The sequence below is a fragment of the Notothenia rossii genome (genome assembly GCF_949606895.1).
Source record: "Notothenia rossii genome assembly, chromosome: 9".
Taxonomy (NCBI): domain Eukaryota; kingdom Metazoa; phylum Chordata; class Actinopteri; order Perciformes; family Nototheniidae; genus Notothenia; species Notothenia rossii.
Genome location: NC_136907.1, coordinates 22,740,743 through 22,762,096, shown reverse-complemented (window position 1 = coordinate 22,762,096; position 21,354 = coordinate 22,740,743). Strand labels below are relative to the sequence as shown.

Here is a 21,354-nt window from a genome sequence, read left to right as displayed (position 1 = left end):
ATGGGGCCCAGGGGCCATGACTCCATCGCACACACGCCACAATGTGACCTCCCATTTCTCTCTTTTAAACCCATACAGCCTGTTGCCAGGGCGCTGAGAGGGCCAACTTTACAGTAACAGCCAGTAAACATCCCAAGAAGAGGAACAAAGTAAACAGGGCTTTGAGTTTAGGTTTAAACGAGGTAAACTACAAGATGTGTTGCTACTTAAAGGAGAAGTACGACATTTTGGAAACAAAGCTAATTCGCTTTCAGGACAAATGTAAAAAGAGAAAGCCAAGAAATTGTTAGCTTAGCTTAGCATGCAGACTGAAAACAGGGGGGAACGGGTAATGGAAACACTGGTTATCCCTTTTCTAAGACGAAACCAAAGTATTTTCTGCGTTTTTTGTTACTTAAGATTATTTAACGTTTTTTGACAGTAACTTTCGGCAGGTGATTTTCTTCTTTTGTCAGGATGGTGTGTTGTGGTAATACTCATTTCGGCCACAAGAGAACACAAACAGAAGTACAAGCCTGCATGCTTTCCTAGATGAGTTTAAGTTTAAGTAATAAAAGTAAATGTAACAACTACTACAGTGCAACAAAACAGGAAGATTAAATGTGGTCTCTTAAACATAAGATCTCTAGCATCTAAAGCAATACTGGTAAATGATTTAATATCAGATTATAATATTGATATATGCTGTCTCACTGAAACTTGGTTGAGACATGAAGAATATGTCAGCATAAATGAGGCTACTCCACCCAGCCATATCAATACTCATATTGCCCGAGGCACGGGCCGAGGAGGTGGAGTTGCAGCAATCTTTGATTCAAGTTTACTTATCAATACTAAACAAAAATTAAATTATACCTCCTTTGAAAGCCTCGTTTTTAGTCTTACGCATCCGACCTGGAAAACTTTGCAGCCAATCTTATTTGTTACAGTGTACCGTGCACCAGGTCCTTATTCAGAATTCTTATCAGAATTCTCTGAGTTTTTATCAACTTTGGTATTTAAAACAGATAAAGTAATTATCGTAGGTGACTTTAATATTCATGTTGACGAAGATAAAAATAGCCTGCACGGCATCACGGCATCTATTGCACGTCTGTCCGTCCTGGGAGAGGGATCCCTCCTCTGTTGCTCTCCCTGAGGTTTCTCCCATTTTCCCCTTTAAACTGTGGGTTTTCTCTGGAAGTTTTTCCTTGTACGATGTGAGGGTCTAAGGACAGAGGGTGTCGTATTGTCATACTGATATTCTGTACAAACTGTGAAGTCCACTGAGACAAATGTAACGTTTGTGATATTGGGCAATATAAATAAACATTGATTGATTGATTGATTGAAGTTTCCATAACTTGCCGTGGAAAATGAAAAAGAAATCCAGCTATTCAAGCGCAATTCAGAAAATGGGGTATTGGTGCACTTCAGCCTCTTTGCAGAAACATTACAACAAATAAAGCCCTTTAAGTGAGTTCAAATATCAGACTGAAAATAAATCAAGACATATTTTTTCCACTTGCCCCTTAGGGCTTCCACAATAGTGTAAAACTGACATTATCTAACACATTCTTAGTTCAACTTTACTAAATTACCAATCCTAACTGCTGCAGAACATGTACATTTACAACAACTACTGTACAGCAATTTAAGCATATTAAATCATTATAAAATGAATACAGCTATAAATTCTAGTATGTGCTTTAATCATAGTAGCAGTTGACAGTAATACGTATAATTAAGTCAACCACCTGAGTAACATGTCAGTGAAGAGATGTAAAGAGTTAGCTGTCTGGATGTACGGGAACACAAACATACCAAACCCCACCTCTGACGCTTTTCTCTCACTCCTCCAAACATCTAGAGGGTCTTTTATTAAAACCTCAGCTGTGGAAGCTCCCACATGAGAAACTGCCCGATCCCACAGAGGAGTCACTATCTCTTTATTGTTTGTATTGCACCCTATTAAGAGATTCAGGTGGGAATAATCCTCCTTTGAGTGGAAAAAGACACCCTTTTTTGTAGGCTTGGTATCGGTATGTTGACACATTCCTGTAGCAGTGATGAGACTAAAAGGGGGGGGAGAAAGTGTCCCGTTTAATTCCTCTCCGTTTGTTGCTCAACAAAGGCGTTTTTCTGTCACCGACGGGCGGCAACACAGAGACTTGGGGGAAGCCAATTAGAGGGCCTTTCCCGGCCTTTTAAGAGGCGGATAATGTTCGTGTTTTCATAAAGCATCCTGTTATTTAATCAGGCCTGTAAGTGAGAGCCTGACAACCCTCCTACAGGGGAGAGCAGCCCTCCTCTCCTCCCCTCCCATCATTCCTGCCCTGAGCCCTCCATCTCATTCAACAGCTCTTGTAAGCCTCCAGGAATTCATTCTTGGAACAGGCCGTGCAGTAAGCCGTGTCTTTCTGCAGAGCAAATACACAAACACACAACACACAGACACAACACACACACACACACACACACACACACACACACACACACACACACACACACACACACACACACACACACACACACACACACACACACACACACACACACACACACACACACACACACACACACACACACACACACACACACACACACACACACACACACACACACACACACACACACACACACACAAGCAGCATGGTGACAGTTGAACACACATGCTGTCTGTAAAAAGAGGTTGAGTTAAAAAAGTAGCCAAATTTGATTGATGTCACAAATACTGATCATTTCATTTGAGGTAAGTCCATGTGATGATTGTTTATGGAATAAGACCTACCTCATCTCTGTTGTGTATAATAGCCATTAAGTGAAAACACACATCAAGGCTTCTCAACCCCCAGGTAATATCAGTGTTAGGGTAACACATGTAGTATTCATTTGATTAAAAACATGTAAATGATTAATTGGCAGAAGTGGAGGAAGTATTCAGGGTGTAGACTTAAAGGTCCCATGTCATGCTTTTCCGGTTATTACCCGTCCTCTTGTGTGTTATGAAGGTTTTTATGCATGTAAACCGTCTGCGTCTGCAGTGTCACAAACCCTCAAAGTACACCCTGTAGTGAGTAAAACTCTAACACAGAAAAGACCTGTCTATGCTGCCCCAGAACGCCTCGTTGGAGATTTCTCTTTTTCCATGGTTTTCTTCCTGGGCACAGTGACGTGCCCATACCCAAATGGACCCATTGGTCCAAATGGACCAATCCGTGGAGCCGTTAGGTTAAGTCCCTGGATTGGTCCAATCCATTTGGCTCAAAACTGTCCACAGGATCCAGACCGAGACACCTTCAGCGACGAAGCCACCCCAGGAGGAAATAGACTTTAAGTGGACTTTCCAAAATTCCAAATGCAGATACACGGACTGATTTTCATGGACCAATCCGCGGACTTCCTCACACATACACACTCAATCTTTTCTCAGCTGCAGCCCCGTCGATTCCTCCTCCCTGAGACGGCGGGACGCGGCGAGGCTGTGAGTCGGTGTGTGAGCACACACACAAACTCCCAGCCAGGAGGGTGTGTGTGTGTGTGTGTTCGGGCTGGGTTTCACTGTGTCTCGCTGTCTCACAGACGGCCACTGGGCTCATAGGGAGGGGGGGGCAGGAGCTCCAACAAGCTGTTCTCTAAATCAGATCGAAATCAGTCGCATTGACCCGAAGACACATTTTGAGTTGTATACACTGTTGGAAAGAGGAGATTCCTAGCTTTCTAATGATATCAGGATTGTTTTTGTACTCCAAATATAAAGCAGAATATGTCACATTATATAATGACTGTCACTGAGTCATCATTTTGAGAAAAAGGCCTTCAAAGTTTTCTCTTCTCTGGAATTCATCGATCTGATTGATTATTAGCGGCTAATAAATGATCAAAGTAGTACGGAGGGAAAATATTTTCGTTTTGAAGCTCGCCAGTATGTGTATGTGTGTGTGTGTGTGTGTGTGTGTGTGTGTGTGTGTGTGTGTGTGTGTGTGTGTGTGTGTGTGTGTGTGTGTGTGTGTGTGTGTGTGTGTGTGTGTGTGCGTGCGTGTGTGTGTGTGTGTGTGTCTGTGTGTTTGTGTATTTTTGCGTTTGTGTGTGTATTGTGTTTGTTTCCCGGGGAAAACACTCACGAGAAACACCGGCTGTTGTTATGCCTGCTGTGACGTCAAGTTACTCCGTTCTCCACTTGTAATTATGCTGTCACAAGCTTCAAAGTTGTATTAATCATCTGAATTTGCCGAAACAAGTTTAATATTCTGAAAGCCAAGACTTTGTTTATTTGAAATCAGATGAAAACAAACTGTAACGGACCCTGCCGTGTTATCTAGGATTACTATACGCTTACATTCATAATGTCAGCCGGAGGGATGGGAAGCAGCGCTGAGGAACAGCAGAGTGGCGAGTGAGAGGTGCCGGTCATCTTCCCTTTACAAGCTTCAAAAATGTATTTATCATGTGCTTTTGGAAATAAAAGCTTCATATTCTGAAAGCCAAGACTTTGCTTATATAAAATCAAACAAAACAACCAAACCCTGAAAAACAATTTTTTACGCAAATCCACGTTTATTTTTCAAATGAGCTGTTGCGACTTTTTCGATAGAGCGGGTCACATACAGAGATGCTGTATGAGAAACCAATGTGAGTTTGGACAATTGCGCAATATAAATCTATTTTAGTAGACCTAAACAATGGAATTATGATCAGTAGAAATGGCCATGACATGGGACCTTTAACTAAAACTATAGTCTTCCACAGTAACATTCTGTTAGAAGTCAGATATTATTCATAAGCAGAATGCTGTTGCCAATGCTTGGGGTGGAGCTTTTCAGCAGTTTCATATATTATCGGTTAGTGTAACAGTGTATCATGTTTCATTAATTACAGTAGGAGGTTTTCTACTCAAATTCCTGACTTGTAGTGTTGTAACTTTAAACTGTATCCGTCAAATAAACAAATGTAGTGGATTAATATAAAACTAAACAAAAAAGCATCAAATAGAACCACTTAAGTACAAGATGCTTTAAACTGTAAGTACATCCGACTAAAACAACTTAGATTTACTTCAATGTAGTTCAATGTCACTGTCGATATTCTTTAAAGTTCTTAAGGAGGCTTGCTGTATGAGTGGGCTTAGAGTCAGTTCACATTATAACATATACATATATATATATATATACACATTTCATATAAAACCATATTTGTGAACATCATGATGGGTCTAGAGGAAAAGTCATATGATCTTCAAAAATGTGGGAAACACGAAAATGGGCAACTTGCCCAACAGATTATTATTTAAATAAACATTACCAATTATATATTTCTGGTGATAATAACCAATGTGTCTCTGGCCTTTCATGACATTTGGGTCAATAAAATCCTCAACGTTTTAATTACCACACTTAATAGCTATGAGGCATTTAGCCCATGGAAATCTGGGTCTAAATAGTCTCATTGTATCCTTGTGAATTACATTCAGGAGTAGAGCCTCACTGTTTGCCCTGTGAATCTGTTTTGTCAAACCCCTGCTAAAAAGCCCAAGCGGAGGGGGATGGGGGGGGGGGGGCACTTGGCAATAACCTACCTGAGTCAGAGTTAAACAGGTTCATACTCAGTAGGAGAAACAAGAACTCACTCCCTTCGCCTGCAGGACTCACAATACCTGTTTGCTGGTTTCCTCTTGGATACGCATGGTGCTCACTCACTTGCCTGGGGAAGTAGTTATTGGTAACACAAACCTGTCTACTTTCTAGCATCGTCCTGCCCTTGCCCAAGCCTGAGGCTAGCTAGAAAAAAAAACAGCCCAAAAGAGGCAGAGACAAAGACAGAAAGCACGAAAAGATGGAGAAAAAGGGAGACAATGGAGGGACATGGGGAGATGTCTTTTTTTACGGGAATGTTTCACTTAATCTCATAAAGGCAGCGTGAAAACCTCCATCTGTTTGCCCAGCAGTTCAAAAGAGACTCCACATGCCTCCGCTTGCTGCTATATAAAAACAACATTCTAATGCAGATCTTAAGGAGGGCCAGCGGCTCAGCCTGCACAATGAGAACGGGGATGTGCCAGACGCACCGATGGAGGATGGGAGGGTGGAAAGAGAATTAGTGTAGGAAGGCAAACAGGGCGGTGGGGGGGAATGTGAGCAGCATAAGGGCCTGGCGACAAAGAAAGTGAGGAGAAAGAGTCAAATCAAAGCAACACATTTTCCTGTCAACAGTCGTCGTTGTGAACTGTTAGACCTGACCTTGAAGCCTGAGACATTGCGGGTTGCCCTCTGGCCTCGTCGCCATTTCCCAGAATCAACCCATTCACCTCTCCACCTCTCTGACTCTCTCCTGCTTTCTCTTCCCCTCTCCTCTCCCTCTTCATGTTTCACCACGAGGCTTACCAGTCGCCTTTGTCATTAATAGAGGAATGTCCCTGGCTGAGAACGACATCTCGTGTTTTATCGTAGTTCTTGAGAGGGGATTCAAGGGCAGCGCCTTCAGAATCAGCGTTCCACATTTTCATGAAGTCTGTGAAAAGAGAACTGGCTGTAATGATGACACAATCGGCGAAAAGATTGCTTCTGGGTAAGCATGGCTTTTAGCATGCAATTCTTTTTTATGGATACGATCTGAAAAATCTATTTATTATGAAGGTCATTAAATGATAACATGTAGGTTCCATGATATGTAGTAGACAACAAACTCTTTAGTCCTCCAACATTGTCAAAGCTAGGGGGGAAGTTGTCTGTTACCACCTAACCTACAGTAAGCATAGCACTCTCCTTGCTCAGAACCAACCAAAAGGAATTAAATATAAGATAATAAATGGTTTCTCCGATCCATTCAAAGGTGTGTGAGACTTCAGTAGTGTGATGCCTCTTTCAGGTTTTCCTTCACACCGGTGCCTCTGTTCACCTCCAGGCCTTCTCTCCCCATAGCCAGGGCAAGACCAGGCCCGATCCTATCTGCAAAGCTATTTTGACAGGCCACCCCCCCCTAAAAAACTCTAGGGTTCAAACTGCTTGAAGATCAAAGGACTAATACTGCAGTAATAATAAGTTACTGCCCTATGAACGCCTCATTCATCGGGGAAAGGCAATGATATAGTACAGTTGTAACTGGAGGGCCATTAAGCTCTCATCATGTGATCCTATACACCGTCCCCGTGTGGAAAAACATCTTCAGCTCTGCAGGCAGAGCGAGAACCGACAATGAACTCAAAGCAGCGATTTCAGAAGTCTGAGGTGATAAGGAAGTGCACAAACATCTCTCTCTGTGTGACAAAATCTCCAAATCAGTCCAAACTCTTCGTGGATCCCTCTCCACCTCACCTCAAATAAACAAACCACCCCCCCCCCCCCCCCCAGCTGAAGGTGTCTCCAAACCAGTTGGGATGGAAGCATTTTAATCACAGCAATTTGGCATAGAGTAGTCTCATCTGTCTTTATGAGCATGACACTGCGTTCTATTTTTAGGGCAGCATTTTTTCGTCTACCCCGACGACAGCCTGATGAAGCCCTGACCGCCGCGTGCTCCCTTTGAAGTGACAAGTGAGAGATGTGCCGCTCTAATAAGAACGCCTTGAGATGCAAACACTTAGCATTCTCCAATAACAGTAGCAGCCCTGCGAGAGGGTGGCGTGCTCGCCCTCAGGGAGCAGATAATCGGCCATGCGTGCAGAGGCGCTCCCACGGGCACATGCACAGTGTTTATGCATGTTTATGTATTAACAAATTCACAGTTGCCTTTTCTTTCTTTTAGGAGGAACTCATTTTCTGGCTTTATTAAATATTATTGCATTTAAGGAACTGTTTCCAATAGTGAACAGAAATCCACATTCATTACGTACATTTGCTCATTTCAAGGGTCATTTATGTGATAAAACTGTCAAACATGTTATGCTGCTTTGACTTAAAATGTTCTCCCTGCAGCCTTAACAATGTGACTGAACCTACTGAACTCAATTTAGAAAATTAGCATTGCTGAAGTCGGCTGTAAAACCAACTACAAGTTTGGCGATTTTGAGATAAGAAGTTTTGTTATGCTGCTGAAGCCACTGTAGCAGCCGAGGTAACACCGAATCGACTTTCAAGGCTGCTTTGTCTGTTTTAAAAACACACATAAAGGTTCAACATAATTCCCAACATAAATTCAACAGTACTTTTGGCAGATACTTTAAAGGCACAGTTGGTAACTTTTTTTTAAATTGATTTGTTGTCATATTTTCAAAAACTGTCACTGTATCCTGACACTAATTCAGATTTCTTCTGCCAGTGTTCCTGGTGTCATTTTTTTTTATAAAAAAGGAAAAGAACCAATCAGAGCCAAGGAGTCTCAAAATCACTGTTTATGAACTCCGACAAATAAGAAACTGGAAGGTGCACTGGTTTTGACTGCACTGATTTCAACATGGTGTAAGGTTTAAAAGGGCAAATAATAGACAATACAGTAACCAAATCTTAATTCATATTTGATAAGAGCTTTATCGGAATTCTCCAACAGTGATTGACTTGTTGAAGACATTGAATGCCTTATTATTTAAAGTTGGGCATCCCAAACTCGAAAAAAGCCTTTAAAATGTGTACTACAATATATTCAATAAAGATGAATCTTTTCAGCAATTTTTTACGTTTAGTCCAAAAATATGGCCTGGGCATGAAAATATCTTGTTAGGCTTCAAATATTCCTCTTCAAAAATACTTAATAACAGGGCAATCCCAGAAAACATGGTTTTGATGTTCTTAACGTTTTATGGGAAAAGTAGGACTCTGGAAAACACATTATGTGGACTTTGGTAATAGGGACATATTTTGCAATCCAGACATATAAACATGCAGGTGATATTCCAACAGCTTCTATTTCCGAGAGGTACTTCCCACCCAGCGGCACTGTAGACATCTCACTGTTTGTGTATAAAAGTTTTGCGGTAGTGCTGTCGACAAGCAAAAATTGGACAGCAGAACCAGAGAAAGATGTGTTGGGCCAACATTCCTACAGTCACTATGTAGAGCCAGAACACAGCCTATGTGTCATTGATGTGAGGGGTTTGAAAAAGGGAAGAGCAGGAAAGTGAGAAAGGGGGAGCAACAAGCTGCTAATCGCCAGGTGCTGGGAAAAGAGAGTCAGCTTCTGAAAACACCTCAAAGCAAATAACACATCTTCCAGAGTTTATGTTCGTGAGGAGAGAACAGGTCAATGTTTAGCTTAGCAACGCTGGAACCAGGCGAGAAACCCCACTGAGGACAAGACATGCGGATGAGAGCTGCAGCCACAGCTGGGGTGTGTTACTCGGAAAATATTCAGACGGATGCCGCAAGAGTAAAGTACGCACCTTAAGGCCAGGGAATGTTCCACCTATTTAAGGTGACAGGATGAGTGGAGAGAGTGCAGCAGAGAAGCAGACTCTCTTCAAATCACTCACACCTTGTTGCTCTGCGTGATGACAGCACTGAACTGAGCTGAACGACAACAATGCTGCAGTTCAAGGTGACATCTGTTTAGCTGCGACCTGCCGGCCTGTCTAACCTCTGAGTCTCACTGTGTTGTGATCCTGTAAACTTTAAGACCTGCAGTTCAAATGCTCCTGGTCACCTTAAGGTGAAGTGTGTATTATTGAGTTATAAGGTTAAGAGTTATTTGAGATGGAAACACCCACTCAGGGATGTTGGTTACCAACACATTCTGATCAATTAATGCTTATGAATAATGTGATTATTAGCTTTAGCTGAGTTGAGCTAAGCATTGCTAAGTTTATAAATAACTGAAAGGGCTAGTCTGCACTTTTTTTAAATGAGGTTGTATGTATACTCCTGTGTTAAAGCCAACTAAAGAAAGGCCCACCTTAAAATCTCCCACATTTGAATTAAGTGTAGGCTATATTAAGAATATTTTCACATCTTTACCTTGTTGTCATCCCTTTCCAATGGAGAACTGAACTTGTTATTTGCAAAGCCACCAAACTCCATTGGCAAAAAACATCATTTTAACTCACAGAACATGAGTGTTGCTGTTTTACTGCTGCCTCGATCAGTTAGTTTGTGTTATTGTGTGACTTTTGGCTCCTAACTAACGTGGCCTCCACAGCATTACATTGCTCGGATTCCTTGCTGCTACTCCTGTTTACCTCTCTTAAGTGGGAGTTTACTGTCATCCAGAGGTGTGGACTCGAGTCACATGACTTGGACTCGAATCAGACTCGAGTCACCAATTTGATGACTTTGGACTCAACTTGACAAAATCACAAAACACTTGCGACTCGGACTTGAACACCAATGACTCGGAACTTGACTTGGACTTGAGCCCAGTGACTTGAGCCCAGTGACTTGAGGTGACTTGATCATTTAATTCAGGGGTCTCCAACACGCCGATCGCGAGATGCCGCTAGAAGAGCAGACTCCAGTCGGGGAGAGCAGAATCTTCAGCCGCTGTGAATCCATGAAGGCAGGACCGGGACTTTATTTTGCTGAGCCACCATGCGGCCAATCATATACGAGGACACACTAGGATCATACCATTATTTGAGAGAACGGTGGGGGGCAGACGCTCCAAAGACAGTAGGTGTAGTGGTACAGGCCAGCAACACAGAGCAACAGGGAGACGGGGAGCCGGATTTAAATGCAAGCGCGTCGGAAAAAGTCAAGAAATTTGCGAAAACCGAAAAAAGAAGCAGCATCTGGCTGCATTTCAATGATATCAGAGAAAGCAAAGCTGAGTGCAGCATTTGTAAAATGAAAATAACCTTCAGAGCAGGTTTTCTCTTTGGTAACCACTCAGGGTTTATTGTCAGAGGTGGGAGGAGTTCAGATCTTGTACTTGAGTAAAAGTACCAGAGTGTAGGAATACTCGGTTACAATAAAAAGTCCTGCATTCAAAATGTTACAAGTAAAAGTACAAAAGTATTAGCATCAAAATATAGTTAAAGTACCACCGGCAGAGGAATCTAGTTTCAGGTGTTCTTTTCCCCATAGAGAACGCCTCGCTGCACATTATCCCTTGCATAAAGATAGATTGTGGGTCCCTTAAAACATGTTGTACACAGCAGAAATAAACATTCTGGTTACCTCAACATCAGGGATCTTGTAAATTAAACTCCTTCTGAATCAAGCTGTTACGGTAGCCTTACCTTACTGATCCCTCTTAAAATAGAAGAAAACACGTTACTTTACCAGCAGAGAGAAAATGGATTATTAAATTATTAATGTGACTAATAAAGAAAAGTTTGATTATTAAGAATTATTCCTTTTGATCGATGTCATTACATTTGTTGAAAAGCACATAAGGACTTGTTTAAGACTCGTTTTGTCAAAGTTTAGGACTTGGACTGGACTTGAACTTGCCCATCCTGACTTGAGACTTGACTTGGACTTAAGTGCAAAGACTTGAAACTTGACTCGGACTTGCAAAATAATGACTTGGTCCCGCCTCATCTAAGTAAGATTATAAGCATATAAACTCTATATGTAGCAATGTAATGAAACCTACATCAACTCACTTGGAAAAAAGGGGTTGGAAAGGCCTAGAAATAGCCTTTTGATGGTAAAACATATGTACTCTGACAAAAATGTAAATGTTCCGATTTTAAAACCTATGGAACGCCAACATAAAAAAACGATTGGACATTTAAAAAGCTAATAGAAATGTGTGCTTGTTTACAGCTGTGTTTGCAGCAGCCTTGGGCGAGCTAGTGTTGTTTTGTATCCTTAGGAATGTAGTGTCGAGATGCTCCATCAGCGGTAAAATGTGATGAATAGATGGGTGACAACAGTCTTCCAATCTCATTAAGTTGATTTAACGTCTAATTCCTTTCCCATATTTCTTTGTGTAGACTCACCTCTTTGCCCCAAGGTCAAAAACATAAAACAGACACACTTTCCTACCTCACGGCTAGACAAGGAGAACTAATTCCATCCATCCCTTGAGATTTATCTACGCTGTCCTATTCCATCCCACCTGAACAGTCAAATGCAACTTGTTTTTTCATTTCAGTTTTTTTAGTGCCTCACACAGGTCAACAAAACCAGTGTTCCAAAAACTACACGACAGCGAAATGCTAAGCACACCACTTGTTTTTGAAGTGGTGACAAAAAGAGGAATGCACTTTCTCATTGGCGAGGGAAACCTGAAGTATTCCTCTCTTTGTTCAGCCGCCTACAAAGCCAACTATAGTCCCTGAAAGGTCTCCCCCAGAAATAACAACTTGCATCTACAGAATGCTTGCTAATCCCCAGCGATTGTGTTAAAGTACACAGCCGTACAGTAAAGTGACTGCCCCGCCCCCCACGTTGACAGATTCCACCATGTCTGTGAAGTCGCACCACATCCAGCTGACCTCAGGTTTTCCTCGTTCAGGTGGGAAAGGGAGGACACTGGCATCAACAACATAACTGTATGAATACTGCATCTATCTGCAACTAATGAGCAGAAAATGTGAAAATTGTGTACAAGCCCTCAGGGACAGCTGAGGTCAACAAGCAGCAGCCTGAGATTCATTTCGGTGAATGAAACTTGAATGACATTCCTGTTGTTCAGGGCTTTTCCTTGTCCAAAATATTCTTTGTCTGAGTCCCATGGGAATGTGCTCTCTCTGTTGTGACGACAACACAAGACTTATCTTCCTGCTTTCCTGTCCTTGGACAGCAGATACTAAACCATCATCCATGACAACTGACGGCTCATTTTCACTCTCAAACTTGGTTCCAGATTCAGTTGACCATTTGTTAGCCAACACTTTGGATAGCAATGCTTGCCATAGTTCGTTACTGAGTACGTTTTAGATGAATTCTACAAGCAGGGTTGTTTTGATTAGAAAATGTTTGAGTGAAAACATACTGTTACCCTCTAAAATGTCGTGGCTGCCTACCAACATTTTGGAAAAGTTACCCAACATATCATACACTTTCAGAATGTTGCTCTTACAGCTGTACAAAGTAGAAATTATAATGATGGGCATTTTTGGAGGGATTTAGTCATAACCCCAATAAAAATGAACATATATAAGTGACTAAGTAGACCCAAAGTAGAGCATTCATCAGAATGATGTTTTATTATTTTATTTTCCAAACTTCATGACAATCTAGCCACACGTTGTTGACACATTCTGTTTAAAACAACACAAGTAGACCTGATGCTAGGACTGGATGATAAGACTGATTAGGATGAATCCTCCGGGAACCACGGAAGTCTGTCAAATTACTGTATTTCTCGAAGGAGACTTTAAAGAAAGCATTAAAATAGACTTCAGGAAAACAGTGGACATATTCTAACTATAAACTTAAACTTGATATTGATTTGAAATCTAATGGATGTTTTTGCTGTTGGTTCTGTCAGCCTTGCTCCCATGATGGTCTATTTCTACTGAAAGGGAGCATGCAGACTGCTAACTAAGTACTGTAAGCACCTCTTACAACCCCAGTTCAAAACTATCCATTTATCACTGCATGCCAGGGGGGTTATGCTTCTGCTTGTGTACAACATTGGATAAGGGAACGGCCTAACAAAGGGCCCATTGTTCAGCTTTATTAAAAACACTGAGTGTGGCTTCCCTTCTAATATCTGCATCATCATGAAGGAACAAGATACAGAGGACACTGGCTCAGGAAAATGCCCTCGCAGTCACAACACCAAGTATTTCAAAATAAAAGACAGAACACATAAGCTAATCAAACTACAAATGACATCATGAGTAGAGCCGTAATGAGTGCACTGACTGAGACGAAAGGTAGTGATTAGGCTGCTGGACTCCAAGCAGCTAAGTACTTCCTACTGAATTATCTTCACGTTGATATGCTCAGCGAAGACAGCGGCTAACTTTAGCAACAGAGGAAATGGGAGGGAAAAGCATATGTCGTCGGGGTCAAAAAGGCAAAAACAGAGGAACGTGGTTAGTTAGCCTTGTCGTTTCTTAAGATAGAAGGAATGACAATTACAGTGCAGAAGGAAGGACGTAGCTTAATAGACACAGCGGGGTCACTTAACAGTTAAAAGCAGGATAAATATTTTGAACGTTCACACTGCTGCTTGATAGAAAGTGGGAAGATAAGCCAAAAGCCACTTCAACATCACTTTTAAAGATGTTGCGTTCAAGATGAAATGATCCCACAAGAAGTAGAGGGAATATGAGAGGAAGAAAGGGCCTGTACCTTTTGCTCAAAGGACTGAAAAACGGATTTAGAAATGTCCCCACATGGTTTTTAAACTTCTTATGCAGCGATTTACAGTTGATCTCAAATCGGAAACGGTAAGAATGCTCTAGGGTGTGTTTTTTATATGCATCAAATGTAAAAAAGTAATCTAAGGTGTATAAAGTGGTTTCAGAGGTGCATGGTCCTTTCCGGTCCATTAGCAAAGAGAAACCATAAGTTATCCCTTTGAGGACAACCATGCTACTTCCTGGCACGGGCAAGCAAATAATGATTTCTTTTGGGAGAGAAATCAAAGCAAAACCCAGAAGTCTGATCACACTGATGCATTTCATTTGTACTAGCCAGAATGTCCATTGTGTACCTGCTGCTTTTTGCATTTACTCTCAAAAGCTGAAATATTCCCCTTTTTTCCAGATGTTGCCCTGTGTTCCTCCTGCTCGGCTCGTCTCTGATGAACTGGAGACGTTGGACTCGGCTACTGAAGGAGAAGGAGCCAAAAGGCAGCAGCCATTACTTTTCCAGCCCCTGTCCTTTCTAAAAAAACAGCAGGCAGGAATAGCCTGAGGTCAGAGTCCCCCCCTACTCTATCTGACAATTAGACACAAGGAGACAAAAACATTGTCATGAGGGCCATGATTTATTCCTCTCTCAAGGGCTTCCCTTGCTTTAACCACTTCCTGTCACTGGGACTCCTCTTCCTGGCCTGAAAGATTAGACCACACTGGATGAAAGGTTTAACCATTCACACAAGTTTTAATGCAGAAAAAAGGTGTATACTGTATATTATTATTCATTGTTGAGTTACTTGTTCTCTAGTCTGCACTCGTTTGATGCGTTTACAATACATGTTCTTTTAAGAAAATTGTTTTGCAGGTGGAGCTCATTTTTCCTTTATATACTGCTAGGTTGCTAACATAAAATATTGCTGTTTAACAGTTTATTCAAATATGTATTAAAAAAAGGGAAATGTACAAAGTAACTTAAGATGCCATGTAAATGTAGAGGGATAACAAGTATAATAATAACCTTTGAGAAGTAGTGGGTGTTTAGAAAGTAGGAGGGAATATAAATAATCAAGTGAAGTACAAGTAGTGCAAAATTGTATTTAAGTACAGTAGTTCAGTAGATGTACTTAGACACACAGACACACAGACACACACACACACACACACACACACACACACACACACACACACACACACACACACACACACACACACACACACACACACACACACACACACACACACACACACACACACACACACACACACACACACTAGTATGCATACACACAAGCACACACAAACCCTAGTTAAAGAAAAAAGGATTACTGCACAATCCTTCCAAAACCCCTTTTCATCTGAGAGGAGCAGAATCAATAAGCAAGGTTTTCTATGGGACTCAACAAGTTCAGACATGGGCCTAAAACTCAATCACCGTACTGTGAAAACTACTTTCACAAATCGTGGATTTTTTAAACTGATGCTGATTCATGGAGCTCCAGTAGGAGAAAGTGAGCTCGGTGTCTGAAGAAGCACAGATTACCACATTTATTGTGAGCAAAGCAAGCCTGGCGTGGAGTTTACAGTAGCCCTGCTGGCAGCGCTGCCACGCCGCTTCTCGTTGAGTCATGTGTTGCTCCGTGACTTAGCTTGAGAACGCTTCCAGGCCTCGAGTGTAAACAGAGCTAGTGGAAAGCAGACGGATCACTCCTAGCAAAACATGCTGGCAGAGAAAGCCCGTGGCCTCCGCTCATGTTGTGTTGTGTAATGATGCAAAACCACTGGAGCGGTGCAGGGTTTTCATTCAGGCAATTGCATAGAAAGACAGAGGGAGAGAGAGAGAGAGGGAGAGAGAGAGAGAGAGAGAGAGAGAGAGAGAGAAAAAGAGCTATATCTGAAAGACAGACGGAAGCAATAGCTGTAGGTTTGAATAGTTCTGATTGTAGATGCTTCTAAGCAAACAACTCGTTGATTTTAGGCCTTTTAATGTGGAAAAGTGACATATAACTCGTTTATCTATAATGTATAGTAGGGATCTTTTAGAGAGGCCCTATTAGTCTATTTTTATGTTTCATAGTTGTATTTTGGACCTCTATTGAGATTTCAGATTGAAGCCTTAGCAGACCATTTACATGCACACAAATGTATATAACACAACACAGGAAAGGGAATACCTCCAAAAAGCATACTAGGGCCCCTTAAGGTGAACTATATCCTTCTGAAATAGGACTACTTTAACTTCACTAAAAGGTTCATTCAGGTAGCAGTACATCTAAAGAAAACTGCTCATTTTATACTTTTTTTAATGTGGGTAAGAGGCAGTGTGTAGCGCAGAACGCACAAGGAGAGGTTGATGTGATTAAAAGCATTAAGAAATATTTGTATTTCTATTTAATTTAAACATGTTATGCACCTTCAAAACAACAGCATAGAGATACACTTTAAACTTCCATTAGGTAGAAGAAAATATGGCACTTGAGAGACAGCACAGATCAGTGCATATCAGCCAAGGAATCTCTCTTGTTCATGATGTCGTTGCGGATAAGAACCTCTGAAAAACAAAATAAAACAAAGCACAACAATGAAACCTTATCCTTCAAGGTTTTGCGCTGCACTTTGTTTGGTTTACAGTCTATTCTGAGTGTGTGTGGTGCAACACGAACCCTCTGTGGCTGTGGAGGTATCTATAGATCAGTGGGGCGGGCTGCTGCAGTCAGACTAAACTGTAAACAAGTCCCATCCAGAGACTACGGCTGACCCAGCACCGCACATCCCAAACCATCTGATTCATCCTCCTTTACAGGCCGACAGCAAGCTCCTCAACAGCTGCATGATGAATCCCCAATAAATCCACTGCGACCAAAAGCTTTGAATCTCTCTAAAGGAAGCGAGGATGCAGGTGGCTGGAGTGGAGTTTATTGGAACACATACTTTCCAGAAGACCAAAACAACAAGACCCTGATGTCCTCCCCTCCCCTTCTCCTCCTGATTTCAAAGGCGATCTGAAGGGAGGGGAGAAAACACTCGGAAGCAACAGCCTTTTGTTGGAAGGCACTTTCGCATTAGGAAGAGACTGTGTTTTGTTTATGGGACAACATAGTGTTGCCATTAAGGCTTTAATCAAAACTTTTTTCTGGAGACAGCCTTGAGTGACACCCACCCCTCCTTGGTTTTAGCCTGTTTGGTTTGGTTCCCACTGAGGGAGCAGAAACAGCAGGAGGAAGAAAGGAGCGGGGAAAGTGTGGGAATGTCTCTACATCGTCGCCACGGCGGGCAGTTCCTAAACATGGCTTTAAATTAGGGGAAAAGAAAACACGGGCTAAAAAAAGTCAGTCGCCTAACTATACTCCTGCCTGCTAATTTGTCACCACTTGAAAAACAAGGGAAAAAATAGCAACAGTTTTAAATCACGCTGCTTTAGAGTTAGGAAATGGCGGAATACTTAAACACAAGGGGTATTTGGGTCAACTCCATCGCACATACATCTAAACCATTGTGGGTGGAATCTATGGCTGCGTCCATATTAGAGGGGGGAAGAAATGGAGAGTGTCTGGCTCTGGACTGCTAGCCGGGATCGGACCAGTGACAGCTGGGGCTTGAAAGTCTTACATCCAAAGCCAGGGCTCACTGCCACTTGCTACATAGCAGCGCTGAGCTAAGCCCACCCCCTCCTGTCCAAGCCCTCACTCTGAAAGATCACTGTCCTAAACAAAACATTAAGCTCTTGCCAAATAATTCACTCTTAAACCATCTTCTCTTTAAAGTGTACAGTAAATCCAAGAGCGGAAGGTGTACTGGAGAGAAGACAAGATGGCAAGAGGAAGTATCTGTCTGCTGCCATGTTCAAGAGGGGAAGGGGTCACAGAGAGGGGAGCTTCTCAGAGGGTGTGTTTGTGTGATCATTACCTTATCAACCAGCGGCAGACAGCGGGGTGCACTGTGCTCCAGTTTGACAATGGTGATGAAGTCACCCTCTTGGCGTTCATCTTCACTTGTGTTGCACAGAGACAGAGGGTGATACTGCAAGAGAAAAAGAGAAAAGGTTATCATTTCACAAGGATAACAAGAAAGGTCAATCAGTAGATCCCTAGGGGTGTTGAATCTCACTCAATTGTCCTTAGTCAAATGGGCAGAAAGGACAACAACTAGACGGGGATTCATCTGCCTAACTGTATTACAAACTTGTAATATTTGTACTAAAAATGTAAAACAATGTCAAGAGATTTGAATTGATTGTGTAAATCAGCACTTTCTTTTGAAAATATAACAATAACTGACCACATTGATGGTTTCTTAAAGAGACAGTACAGAATACAAATTACAGCTGTTATTGTTTTCTAACAGAAAGATGGAGAATAACTGGAGAAAAACTGAGCACTTTAAAATGTATCTCAAATACCAGTGATATTTACAAGACATATGCAGATAGATGAGAAAACATTTGTTAAGCAGATGGGGATAGAAACATTTCAAACTCGTGACATACTTGAATTGACTTTGGTAAACTTCCTTGTCTTTATTGCACTTTCACCAACCATTTGGTTTTGATTATTGTACTCCTCTATTGTACTCATCTTTTAAAGCTTTGTGACGGGGAATTTGCAAAACGATACAACTGTAGCAGAATAAGAAACTAACCTCCAAATACAAAAACACATGTTACTGACAGCATGTGACCTAAAGTAAAGACTGGACCATAACCAAGAAGAGAGGAAGATAATGTTTGGGACAATTGCACTTGAAAGAAGCTTTTATGTGTTGAATGAAGGCGTTTCTGCTCTATACTGTTCACAGTTGTTATCAAGAGGAAAAAACTTTAGCACCCTGAAAAATCAATTACATGGATGGTGATGTTCACTCCCACTGAAAGCCTTGAGGACTGAAAGAGCCAGAGATAGTCTTTGGTAGGAACATTTGATCCCCTCTGAAAGGGAGGAAATTCGTAGCTGCTGAAAGGCTGCATTTAAGAGCTCAAAGGATAGCAGCAGTGTTTGCAAGTCACAGACATGCTGTCACGGGTACGAGGTTGTCCAAAAAGGAGAAAACCGCTCCTATACATCCCCGAACATCCCCAATTTCCTCACATGACATCAATAAGAGCACCAACACGATGCTGCCCGTCCTCCCAGATCACCATGAGGGGCCCGGTCCCTGCGCTCACCCAGCAGGGCGGTCCCATCCTGCCCTGTCCTGCCCTGCCCTATATGCCTGTCCCGGCATGGTTCTGCCCCGGTGGGCCCCTTCATGTGGCTGTGGGCTGAGGTCATGGGACTCCCCCTCATCTCACCCAGCGGAAATCCCTAAATTAAAAAGACCCATGGGTGACATCAACAGCTGGCACCCCCGTCCAGGGGAATTGACGTAATGTTTTGCAAAGGGCTTGTGCATGTCTGTCACAAGGAGGGAGAGAGGAGAAGGAGACAGATTTGGGGGACCGGGGGCGGGGCTTGTAGGTAAAAGAAGTAAGTAGGGAAACACCCTTCGTGTAGAGATTGGAGAGTGCAGTGGATTCACATACCAGGAATTATTCCTATGATGTCTACTATGAGTTGAGATGATGAAGCTAGTTGGGAAACAAGTAGGGCTGCTCGATTATGGCAAAAATCATAATCTTGATTATGTGGGTCAATAATTGATATCACGATTATTAAAAAACGATTATCCATTTACTTTGAAAACATCCATTTATTGGAGCATTTTTTTGGAGCAGTATTTTTTTAACAGTTGATTACCCTGAACTTTAAGGATAATTCAACTGAAAAACCAATACAAAAATTAAAAGTAATAATAATAATAAAAAAATAATCGTTTTATTTCGATTACGTTGTTTTCGTAATCGTTGCAAGCCATAATCGTAATTGCGATTAAAATACGATTAATTGAGCAGCCCTAAAAACAAGCCAGCTAAATACCTTCTGCACAAACAACATCTATATTAATGACCTCCAGACAAGTGATTACAATCCAGAGTATAACCTTAGACTGTTTATACGAATTGGACGTAGTAACTGTGATATCACCCATTACTTAATGTTTTGAAGCCTTAAGTTCATTATTTGGCTGTTGCCATCTTGTTCTTTTCCAACCAAAAGTGACAAGAGGATGGAGCTTAGAACAATTGGAGAACTGAAAACACACGATGACAGGCTTAAAGTTCTATGAGGAAAACACGGACAACAGCGTGTTGTCAATCACAATGTATTACCGCCATAAAGCATACCTTTCCAAAATTGGGATCAATAAAGTATATATCTATATCTACCTTGCATTATCGTCTAATTTACTCTTAAAGCAACCGTCATTTACAAAATGAAACATCATCCTGTATTGAAGAAGACTTGAAAGATTGAGGAAATAACTTGTAAGGAAAATGTTTACTGAGGTAATGCATCAAGTGGGAAATAGGGTCCTAGTTCAGTCATTTTTTCAAAGACTTCTATAAAAAAGGACTTCTTTGTAACTGTCTTTCTGCTCGCTAAAGGAAAGAATATAGGGAAAGGGCACTTTATGCATTGGCTTTCACTTTTCACACCTGGAGATTGTCCCTTTGTTGTACCCCAGGGGATTATTTGGCAGCTGCCAGAATATGTTATGAGGGAAAGTGTGAAGTTATGAAGCACTTCTGCTTATTAAGAAATCACTGTCACAATAATTATAGAGCCAACTGGAGTCATTTGTATCACCTTAAGAAACGCTATGTGATTGAAAGTACAGGGAACTTGTCAGAAAGTGAGCAGAGGTGTCTTAAGACTTTAGTTAGCTGAAGTGGAAAAAGGCAGAACTCTGACAAAAAAAAAGACAATTCAATTGGATACAAAAATAAGTGCTACATAACATTCCATTTACAGTCCATTGAAGTAAACACATATGTATGATACGTCAAACAAGAAAAGCTCTGAAAGCAATGATATAGAGAATAACAGAGAAGGCTTTGGGTCATGGTGAAGTACTCAAAGACACTAAGACATCAAATCCAGAGTACCTCTTTCTACATGAAGTTGAAGGAGAAAACTAAATGGAATAATCTTGACTTCAGAATCTGCCCTGCATGACGTTTTCAGACCTGGCATGTGGCCTGAGAGGAAGCTCCTCTTAAGGAAGTGATGGTCTGGCCTGCATGCTGCCCTCCCAGCTGCCTCTACCAGTGCACATTTACTAGGCCTAAATTAGAGGCCTAAAGTTGAACTTGGCCCTTAACAAAGTAAAAGAAAGAAACACAAAAATATTTTAATGGCCCTCCTTCATTGATG

The 21,354-nt window shown here is 41.6% G+C and overlaps 1 protein-coding gene across 2 annotated transcripts in view; it reads right to left on the bottom strand.

The window, feature by feature from the left end:
• The window catches only part of rnf43 (ring finger protein 43), a 90,328-nt gene that overhangs the window by 15,416 nt on the left and 53,558 nt on the right, over nucleotides 1-21,354 (bottom strand). For both annotated transcript variants that reach the window (XM_079649801.1, XM_079649802.1), the window contains one exon: nucleotides 18,011-18,124. In XM_079649801.1, the coding sequence (XP_079505927.1) occupies nucleotides 18,011-18,124 (114 nt within the window). The remainder of the gene's footprint in view (nucleotides 1-18,010; nucleotides 18,125-21,354) is intronic.